General features: G+C 42.0%; 1 protein-coding gene across 2 annotated transcripts; it reads right to left on the bottom strand.

Moving 5' to 3' along the window:
- Positions 1–745: 745 nt before the first annotated feature.
- LOC133891633 (protein transport protein SEC31 homolog B-like) lies at positions 746–11,004 on the bottom strand. Of its 2 annotated transcripts, none has more exons than XM_062332364.1 (22): positions 10,507–11,004; positions 10,375–10,432; positions 10,155–10,277; positions 9,441–9,537; positions 9,307–9,343; positions 9,100–9,205; positions 8,757–8,814; positions 8,545–8,642; positions 8,314–8,433; positions 6,571–6,613; positions 5,924–6,051; positions 5,720–5,847; positions 5,127–5,643; positions 4,943–5,035; positions 4,172–4,357; positions 3,883–4,093; positions 3,158–3,267; positions 2,870–3,016; positions 2,319–2,444; positions 1,888–2,239; positions 1,338–1,576; positions 746–1,202 (listed from the first exon to the last, which is right to left on the bottom strand). In XM_062332364.1, the coding sequence occupies exons 1-22, from the start codon at positions 10,824–10,826 to the stop codon at positions 1,110–1,112; spliced, it is 3,390 nt and encodes a 1,129-aa protein (XP_062188348.1). In that variant the 5' UTR covers positions 10,827–11,004; the 3' UTR covers positions 746–1,109. The 2 variants fall into 2 exon arrangements, with proteins under 2 accessions (XP_062188348.1, XP_062188349.1); XM_062332365.1 differs by having other exon boundaries at positions 10,176–10,277.
- Between the last annotated feature and the right edge of the window lie 257 nt (positions 11,005–11,261).

Below are 11,261 nucleotides of genomic sequence, written 5' to 3'. Positions count from 1 at the left end.
AGGTGTCAGAATGCGCAAGTTGACCGGACCACATTCGCATTTGCTCCATCATATTCGGGATTGGCGAATCTAACGCTCATGTGACGCAGCAAGCCAAATGCCTGGGAATGATCTGGATGACAACTGAATGCGCCTGGTGATGGCGAAGGACCGATGAGCAAGTCCGGTCCGGTGGTGTCTCACACTGCCCCGCAGACACAGATTTCGAACTGGGTAAAACCAGTGGTGTTTCTCCTGTGATATATTGGTATAAGCTCTAGCTTTTACCAGTAAGCTGAGCTGATAGTGGGCATTATTATTTTCCGCAAAAAATAATGGAATCATCGTAATATTGCAAGGTTCCCTGAAGGCTTCTGAACCACCAAACTCCAAGTCTCAATTTTTCACAATTTGGTTCATTGGTGGTACAAGCTCTCCGAATTGCTGGATCTTTTTAGTGCACCAAACGCCAAGTCCCAAATATTCACATACTCTTCTTACTGGATCTTTTTTAGTGACCTTCGTACTGGAATTGAATAACCATTCACACAATATTAGCCTGTGCACAAATATCCAAAGTGACGAAACACTGCCATAAGCACAGAGCCAGGACCTCGGAAATGGTCCAGGCGACCAGGCCAGCACAATCCGTCCGAAAGCGGAAATATGGAGGCATTCCTGAATGCGGCAAATGGCCCTCAAATTACGTTCGACAAGCAATACAAACCTCACGATTCCAGGATTTTTTTTTAATTTCTGTTCACACTACAAAAAACAAGCCATTGTCCCTCGTATTAATCATCTGGCGTTCTTCAAATGTCCAAAGTGATGAATTCTAACTGAAAAGGAAAAGATGATCGACCAGCTATAACAGGTGCCCTATTACATATAATATTCAAAACCAACAATCCAACAGCTGATCATCTTACAAAGAAATAAAAAAAAAACTATTATCAAAAGGTATAATAGCACCAAAGTAACAGACCACTTTCACCAACAAGCTTAGGCAGAATTGGTAGACAAGAACAAAGAAGCAGGATAACACCTCTGCTGGCGAACCCTCTGAATTGCTAACGCTAACCTTTCTGACAAGAAGCAGATAAGGTGTATACAGAACTGGCCACACAGGTTTACATTCTGAAGTTCTGCCTTGTCTTGATCATACGCTTCAATGCTGCAAGCCAAAAGTTGCACTCATCCCAGTCACTGGTTGTCAGAAGTACCTGACATCATTGAACAGTTTTTGAAAGTTAGAATCAGAGGCGATGAAAACTGATATCCAGCATCCAGCAACTTCCAACAGAACATGGAAAAAAGAGACTCTACAGAACCTAATAAGATGGATGGGTAAAATCTACCTGGAGGTGCATCGCAGTGGCAAAACCACTACTATCAATTGCAGAGCACAGTTGAATGAGTTTCGATGAAACATTTGGAGATATATCACCGCTATTTAGTTTTGCAAACAATGCTCCTATTTTCCTTGAATTGTCTTCGATTTCACGCTTTTTGGCTTGAGTAGCTTGTGATCCTCCCAGAGCTTTGGATGTCTCATCAAATAATCTGGTCAATGTTGCAATAACGGGTCTCAGCTCAGCTGCAAAAGACAATCAGAGAAGTCAGCACAAATAAAAGGTCGATACCAACACAGCAGAACATTTTTAATTGCTGCTTCCTAGAAACGGAAGTTAGATATTTGGTAGAATTCTAACGTACAACCATTTCAATCACATAAGAAGTCAAGCAAAATTGTTCCTTAAAACCAGAATAGCAAAAGTTTGTTAAGTATGAACTATGAAGACCATGTTAATGATTTCTTGTCAGCATCACTTTAGTCGGCAAGTAAAACAAGAAATTCAATAGTCCGACAACAAATAGATACAAGCCTTGCATCTGCAATCCACATACCAGACACCTTCGACGTATCAGCGGTCTGCACAGTCGGGGGAGGTGCAGGAGGAGCTGGCTGTGCCTGTGCCTGTGCCTGTGTTGGACTTGATGGCTGTACAGGGCTCAAACCTGGCCTCTGAACAAAGCCTTGATTGCTTGATGGCATAAACCTGGATGTTGAGTTAGTTGCAGCAGAATGGGGAAACATCTGGTTAGGGACCATTCCTGGTGCAGGGGCGCTAGCACCAAGAGAAGGGACCGGTGGAGCAGTCTGGTATTGAGCAGGTGACCTAGGCTGATTGTATGTGGTTGGAGGCCCACTTTGATATGGAGCGGATGGTCCCGAAGAATATTGTGGATTTGCAGCACCCTGTTTAGAACAGAGAGAACAGTTTGTAACTGACATCACACAAACATCAGGTGAAACTTAAAGTCGCCAGTTTACCTACCGTGTAAAGCTGGGAACCCAAGGTATTAGGTTGCTGATATTGTTCTGGGTTTTTGAGACCTGGTAGGTTTGTAGGAGTAAATGTCTTTACTGTTTGCTGTGGCACTGGTAGGGGATCAGAACTTTGCTGGTGATGGAAAAATTAACAAAAACAAACAATGAGAATGTTAATTCAGCAATTAAATGAAAAATGGTAAAACAAAGCACTAACTTCACATGAGGTGAAATTAAGCTGGTAAAAAGTAACAGATACTTGAGCAAGAAAAATTACAGATAAGTGGGGGCTTAGCTATTTCATTCAAGCACAGCAAGGAAAATAAAAATGGAAATCCGATTTGCTATTTCATTGTTTCACTGATGTGGCACAAGGACATGTCAATGAGACATCAAGTGGCAGATTCTCAAATTCTTGATGAGACATGCTAATACTCCTTGCTACGTCCTTGGCACTACATAACTCATCACTGGGGCACTTCTCCAGAGCACAATTGGCCTAGGCTAACTCTCATACATGATACTTAAACAAAAAAAGGCTTCCTGAATCATAAATACCTGGGAGCTGACGGGTGTGCTTGATGGAACAAACATCTGAGTTGATTGTTGAGGTTGATATGTGTTGTTGTATCCAAAGGCTGCATTAGGTGGTTGCTGGTAAACACCTGAATATGTATTACTTGGCACATTGTATGGTTGAGGTACCTGCAGTTCGTGGTAGTCAAAACATTATATTACGAAACGAGTATCTCCAGCAAAGATATTACTAGTTTGTTCCTCCAAACATTTAAACCGTGAAAATCATACAGGAATTTTTGAAGTAGGAAACAATGTACAAGAGGAAACCTGGTAAGGATTCTGAGAAGGTTCAGGGGCGATATAACTCGGTTGATTTGTGACGTAGGGGGAATTGGTGCCAGTGCTTTCAGAAACAGAGCTCCTAGCAGGATCATTCTCTGGAAAGCATACATCTGATCAATACTATGATATAAAATCTCAAGATCTAATTATCAATATATTAGCACAACAGGATGAAGAAATTTTTTTTGCTCTTGCATACAAAAAGGTGAAAACAAAAGACAATACTGTGCTGTAAGTTCAAATGTGAATATTCACAGCTCACATGCATAGAGGATGATTAAAGTAATGTTGATGCACCAATTTTAAACCAAGGAATAATGGGGTGGGAGGGGTGTGGTGGGCATGTTAAATTCAGAAGCTCTAGCAACAGGCTTAAAAAAGAGTTCTAGAACGCGGAATGCTAGCCAAAAGGTAAATGAACTAGTGAGAAACTTGATAGTAAATTGCAACTAGAAACACCAAAGACAACAGGATTTAATACTTAAGAATTATGTTATAGTGTTAGGTTGGTAACTAGTGCAAGGTGAGAGATTGCCAATGCTTGCAGAGAACGCATAACAGAAACAACCAAACTTGCTCAGCTCAACAATAGGTGGTCACATCACAAGGCCAAAATATAAACCAGTGAAAAAAACACATAGAAAAACTTTAAACCAATAGGAGGCAGCACAGAAAACCAAAATCAAGTGACAATATAAGTTTGTGGCAACCTTCAGTAGAAAATGCAATTCGATCTCTCAATATTGCCAGCTCATGTGAATGTTCATCTGATCCCAACAGTTTTAAATACTCCATTGCAGTTTTAAGAAGACCTTGACTGGCCAGCAGTTCAGCATAGTTCTCAACAAGCTTAGATAGTGACGCACTAAATCTCTTGTGGCCCGTAGCAAGGGCAAGAGTAATGGTCTTTTCCATCAAATCCTGCATTTACACACTAATCAATTAGGAACTGTTTGGGAGCATGCCATAGAACAATGAACATCTATTATCCATTTCTACCTGGAGAAGATCAACATAAGTCTTCCCACCATCTTCAGACTTCAAGTTGCGAGACCATATTTCCACAGCTTTGTCAATATTTCCAGCACAAATGTAACAGAGAGTTGCAGCTAGCGTATCTCCAACACTCAGAAGTCTAGATGCAAGCGTGTCGCATAAAACGTTCCATTCCTCTTTCCGTGCAAACTGTTGCAAGTTCACAATTATGTTAGCTTACAAATACAAACTCATATCGGCTATACCATAGATATGGAATCTGAAAAGTCATCAACCCAGCTAATGCAACATTTCACTGGGCCAACACCCAGTCCACTGGTTAGACCACTAGTTCTCTAAACAACAGTAATTTATTAAAATGCATGTAGATAACCAAAGTTTGTTTAATAAGGTTCTATTTGCAACTTGCAGCTTGGACACAGCAAATATGGTTTGGCAGGCTGGTTCAAACCGCACTCCCCAAAGAAAAGGAGGGTGATCAATCCTCAGGTGTGCAATACTGGTTCACCTGTAACCGATTTAACTCTGCTGCTCCAGTTTGAGGTCATCACATTACATGGGGACCCACAACTAACGAAACCAGTTTAGTCTTCAGTGAACATACACGAGATAACAATGTAAAATGTAATGCCACTTTAGGGCAATCTATGAAAGCTTGAAACCACCGTCAGAGTAATTCTTCTAAATGAGAAGAATCATACAAGAAAACGCAAACTGATTGAACAAGAGAAACGAGTTGCAACTTGCAATATATAATGTCACAAAGACACTTACTGTGCACAGTAGCGCAAGTGTTTCCTTCCATGAACTTAGTGGCCAGGTACTCACGAAGCTCATTAAATCATTGCCCACCATAGCAGAAACAACCTGAATTTGAAACAATATAACAATGAACCACGGTAATAATTGATGCCTACAATAAAATACAGATATTCAATAACAGAGAATAAAATGAAACCTTTAGATAGGGCGAGATACTGTTCTTAAGATAATGATTTCTTGTACTTTCCCATAGAGCAGAACCACCAGCATGGGCAATAACCAAAGCATCAGCCATACGATTTGCAGCAAGGCACTGGTTAACCGCCCCTTTGTAGTCTCCAACTACCAATGCATGTTGAATAATTCTGTCAATTGATGGATCAGACGGCACAACATCTCCAGGCAATTCCTGCTCTATCTGTTGACCATTTGTAGAAATTGATTCTTCAGCCAAGCTAGACTCAGAAGGTTGAGGATTGTTGAAAAAGTCATCCCCGTTATCAACAAGAAATTGAGCATCTGTGCTATCGGTTATTGTGCCATGATCAAGATTAAGTGTATCTGCCAAAGTTTGGCTCAGTTCATCAGTTGAATTCACAGTTGGTTCTTGAGGTGGTTCGAAACCAAGATGAGCAAGCAATTTTGTCCTTGCAACATCCCCATCCTCAAACATAACCCTTAAGAAGCCCCATGTTTCTCTCTCCTCATCAGATCTGCTCAAACATGCATAGCATAGAGTTAGTTGTTATGCAAAGATTAGAAAGTGTTCTACTATAGGGAAGTACATACAAAGATTCTTGTGATTTTTTTTCACACAGAGCACGCAGCGAACTTTTGTCACCATTTTGTATAGCAACTTCAAATTCAGTTGACCGGCTCACCAGACTTTGCTCAATCACCAAATTGTGTACCTGCACCTATATAAAAACAATATATTAACACAGAAGAACTTGAAGAGGAGCACAAAACAGGGCAGTGACCAAGAAAACTTACCTCAGAAGCAGACACTTGTGCGCCTTGGGTGGGTGCTGCCGGATGGAAAGAAACAAGTTTACCCCCGAAGCCAAAAGATGCACCAGTGGGGCATTTCAACCATTTTGGAGCTGGAGCTCTTGGACGGGCTGAATATAATTTATTGGTCATCAATGAATCATATCACAGAAAAGGTAAGCACACTAGTATAATTAATGAAAAATAAAACCTGCTCAGGTTGTTCAATTGTTACTTTGTAGACTGAAGAAATAGATGCCTTTCATTCAGTGTTTACTGTTTATAGATCTAAAAGTCCAAATGAGTATATATGCCTCACTGCATCTCAGTAACTTCACTCAAATCAAAGTAAGTTCAGATCAGCTAACCCAGTTTGTGGCCAAGCAAAGGCAACATAAGCGCTATAACAGTTCACACAACATAATGAGGGGAAACAAACCCACCAATAATCAACAGACTACAAGTCCAAATATAGAAAAGGGCATTAATAGATACATGGCATTCAGTCTTGTCGTGAAATGGTGGATAAGCATCAATATGGTTGAAATTTCTTTTAGATGATGTAAGGCTGTACACAAGATCAAACACAATAATCTAATTGAATATTTATTATCTCAGAAACTTAAGCAAGAGGCAGTATGTTAATTTACCTGGGGCACCAACAGCATCACCAGCCGCATAAAGGCCAGAGAACTGTAAAATATACAAATTTTAGGGGACTAATTAGCTTTGTATGCCAAACAGCAAACATGAAAGCGCAATCAGACCCACAAATACTATCGGGTATTCGGGTGATGCAGGATGAAGTCATTCTGATAACAGCATAGTGGACAAAATAAACCTGGTGCAATAGACCAACAGCTGAACTCTAATGCATTTTAATCAAATTAATATTGATGTTACTAAAAAGGGCCTAGTTTCTTGCAATATATTAACTAGTGGAGTAACACATAATTGTTTACATATAGCTACAAGATAGAGCAAACTGAAACAAAATTTACACAGCAGAACTCTAATGCATTTTATAGGTAGTACATGGACCATGTATAAAATTCAACTCTACACCGAATAAATAAATAAGAGAAACTGGTATCCAATAAATATACACTCTTAAAAAAATATGGTTAATCAGGGTGAATCAAATGGCTTAGTTATGACACAACTTTTAGTGATAAGTCCCATTAAAAGGAGAATCTTAAGGTCGAACTTAGAGGCTTGAGGACCCAACCCATTTGGCCAACCTTAGCAACATCTTAACCATTCTGAGATGTGGCCTAGTCTTTTCTTTTCATATTTTTTTATTTGCTTAAGCTCAAGCCCACTAAACCCCCCTCATCTAGGTTACTCCGCATCTCCAAACAGAACATGAACCTTTCCAGGTGCTCTCACCTAACTGCAAGATCCAGATCCAAGGCAGTCTATGCCACTATTCCCCACCTCACTCCTTCCACGAACAGGCACACTCACCCACCCTTGGACTGCTCCGCTGGGGCGTGAACAGCTTAACTTATGAGCAATTCACAACCTCACCAGTTCCTGGCTTCCTGCTCGAGTGCTCGCTGTTACCAGAGGGCTGCCCTTCCACCTTGCCGGATAGCAATCCACGATACTGTGTATGTTCTGTCAGATAACTAATGTGAGTGCTTGAGTGATGAACTTGATTGATCTAATCGCACATTGTCAGGGTCACAAACCCACCCCCAACGAAAGCACTGCCATTATCAGCTGTCTCCAAGGACACATCAAAGTGTTTGCACTTTTCCACACTTCCTAAGTAGAGAAACATAACCTCAAACTCTTCAGCCATAAGCTCATGATCGAGAAATTTCTGCCAAACAGATCTCTTAAACTATCCAATAAATCAGCCTTCTATGCTTAGTCATAAGCCCAAAAGATGGGCATATTAAGGAAACCTAAGAATGGTTAAGATGGTCAGAATTGGGAAGGGCTTATGATGTATTTACCAAGGCAACTTGTAAGGCTAATCTAGCAAGGTGCTTTGTGAGGTTTACATGGTGTCTGTGCAATGTTTCAAGAAAGATTCATCAGAAACCTTTTCCAGACGGATTACTGAGTTGGCACAATAGGGGTTTTTTTTTTTTGGGGGGGGGGGGGGGGGAGGGGAAATGGCACAATAGGTTGGCTTATAGGATAACTCTAACTAGGAGAAAATGTCACACTACTTTAATGATACCAATGAGTTATACAGCACTATCAACCTATGACCAATAAGATTGTTCAATGCACTACATTAGAAAATCCAAGAGTAGTTCTCGATAAATGGATGACAGTTTGGAGTGAAAGCAAGTTGATAGTAAATTCAAATTCACATAACAATTTAAGAACTGATATCTAACATCTATTCCGAAGTGGAATAATATCACCATCATTACCTCTAGGTTGTATATGCCAATTTTCCCATCAAATGAGGATGCTGCTATGACACCTGGAATTTTCCGGTACCAGTGAACGTCGAAGTTCCCATTAGCGCTTGTTGGTAGCTCACTAACAATCTGTAACAAATAATACGATGAAAAGGGCACAGTAAGAACACAACAAGTACAGCATATCAGAAAACAATATATCTCTGTACTTTGCTTTCAGATGTTTAGGTCGTAATATACCTCTCCACTAACAGTATCCCAGCATATTGTTCTATTGTCTTTGGAACAAGTAAGCAAGAATGAACTATCATAAGGGCACCATGACATAGCAATTACACCTGGTCAACAGAAGAATCACCAATAGAATAAGGAAGTATACTACTAAGTGCAATTTGTGTATATCATCATGCACTTGATGAAAAAGAATCAGAGAACAGCGAGAGAAATGAAACCTTTTGAATGGCCAACAAATTCTCTTACTGGTGAAATGGTCTTCCTCACATCCCAAACCTGTGAAAGAATGAATTCGTGATGATATTGGTATAAATGAAGAAAACACTCTACATAAAATGTTCATGATGTGAACTTGTAAGACCATTGACTGTATTGCCACCTTTTTCTTCAAAAGCAGTAGCATCACTATAACTAACAGACACCTTTAAGGGAGTCCAAGAAAAAGAAGAAACCAATTTGTTTATTTAATTATAGGAGCTATGAGCTTTACATGGAGGAAGTAAATAAATTAGATTTTTCTTTGGGGGGTGTGGGGGTGGAGGATTGAGAAAAGGCAATTACTCTCAGAGAGGGTGAGTTGTCATCATCTGATGCGACAATCAGCTGGGTGGACATGTCTGGATTCCATTGGAGAACAGAGCATTTCCTTCTATTTGAATCCGAGAAGCTGTTCAACAGCAGATTTACATTTGTTAGTCCAAATCATAGATTGTATCAGTAAGAGATCATGAAAGTGCAAAAGTAACTTGGGGCAGCTACCGCAATTACCTAGTTAGTGGTTTCTGGTTCCTTAAATCCCAAACAACTGCAGGGCAAGCAAAATAGTCAGATGTAACAGTTAAAATCCAAGTGATAATAATAGAAAGGTAAACTGTCGCAGAAGCAACCAAAGTTCCGTTTACCTGTCATCCCATTACTAGAAGTGGACGCTAATATATGTTGAAACTTGGGATTCCAGGATAAACAAGAGATTTCAGCTTGGGCACTGGAGCCAACACTCTGTTAAAATTACAAGAATCATTAACCACTCATACAGTTTGAGCAAAATAATGTAGACAGTAAAATGATGAGACAACTGAAAGACAAAACCTACGTAATATATCCTGGTTTATAGCTCTGCCACATACCCACATGCAACAAAACCAACCTCAAAATTTATTTGCAAGCTTATCATCACCCCTCGTGAATGTAAAATAACATATATGTTTATGGAAAGAGTGTGGGAGATGCATGATCTGTGTGCAGCAAGCAAACATTGAGGATATATAGAAAGATCTGCTTGACCTTTAACATATAACTAGTGTAACACAATCGCAAACATCAAGGCTACAATAGCTACAATTAGATCAACATAATCGCATCTAATCAGTCTAAAACAGTCCCCAGTTCCATCCCTGCATCAATTAGCGTTGCCAGTTCTGAGCATACTGAATGTAAATTGTGATCATGCTAGGACCGTCATAAGCACACAACATAGCATCATGTTTTCCATTAAACACCCCTGAATCAATACGAGCAGAGAGTTGCAGAAACCACGCATCCCAGACGTTACCAATCTGGTCACAAATCTTCAATCCTTTTCTATGATAATAAGCTATGTGCAAAACTACTAGAACCTTGAGTGGCGGGAACACAACTGGCTCGCAGGGGTTCTTGAGATCCCAGACGCAAAGTTCCCCCTGTTCAGCCCCTGAAGCGAGCAGATTCGGCGTGAGCTCGCTAAACTCCAATCCACAAACCTGGCAGACCCAACACAAATGCAATCAACACATGATGCCCAACCCATCAAAATGACAGGCACGCAAACCTAACAAGCCAGCCCCCGCGCACACTCACCGGCCCGGTGTGCTTCTCCAGCCGCGCGACCGTGGCGTCTTCCGCCTGCCCCTCAGAGCTACAATAGCGGCAATTCGATCAGAAGATGAGCAGATCTCGAGTGTGGGAAGGGTGGGGGAGGCAAATCCGGACCTGATCATGCTCAGCGGGTTCCACACGGCGACGGAGCCGTCGCTGAGGCCGCCGGCGAGGAGGCCGAGCGAGAAGGAATCGCCCTCCACGGCGCCCGGCCGCGACCAGGACAGGCGGTTGAAGCGGTCCGGAGAGGGCGCGGAGGCGAGGAGCGAGAGGTCGGGGGAGTCGGACTGGAAGTCGAGGCGGAAGATCTCGATGTTGGCGGACGCGGAGAAGCTCATGTCGACGGCGCCGCTCATGGTGCCGGCGGCCAGGTACGGCGCGTCCGGCGCCGGCGCCGTCAGCGCCGCCCTCTGCGCGCTCTTGATGCACGCCATCGCCGGCGAGACCGCGCAGATCTGGGCGCGCGCGCTCTCCCTAGCTCGCCCAGGGCAGGGGCGTTACACGGAGGAATCGCGGGGGCGATCTGGAGGTCGGAGAGAGATAGAAGAGAGAGGTGGTGGTGGTGCGGCGGGAGTCGGGAGAGGGTTGGGGACTTGGGTCGAATCGGTGCGGATCTGATCGGGTTAAACTTTAAAGGGAGGTTTGCCTTGCCCCGCTGCGTGACGTGTCATTCGAGTGATCACGGCTGTTGATTTGTTCGAGTGATCACTGTGTGCCGTTCGATTTGAAGATATATGAACGCCTACGTGTTGTAATCTGATGAAACTTTTAAAATCAGGCTTTTCCGGTTTCGAATTGTGTTAGGATCCGCTAACAAGTTATCCTGCCAACATTGCGTGGGAGGCACCACGAGGTGTAAAAGCTATCTT

Source organism: Phragmites australis, chromosome 14 (genome assembly GCF_958298935.1).
Source record: "Phragmites australis chromosome 14, lpPhrAust1.1, whole genome shotgun sequence".
Lineage (NCBI taxonomy): Eukaryota > Viridiplantae > Streptophyta > Magnoliopsida > Poales > Poaceae > Phragmites > Phragmites australis.
This window is presented reverse-complemented; position numbering and strand designations above follow the sequence as displayed.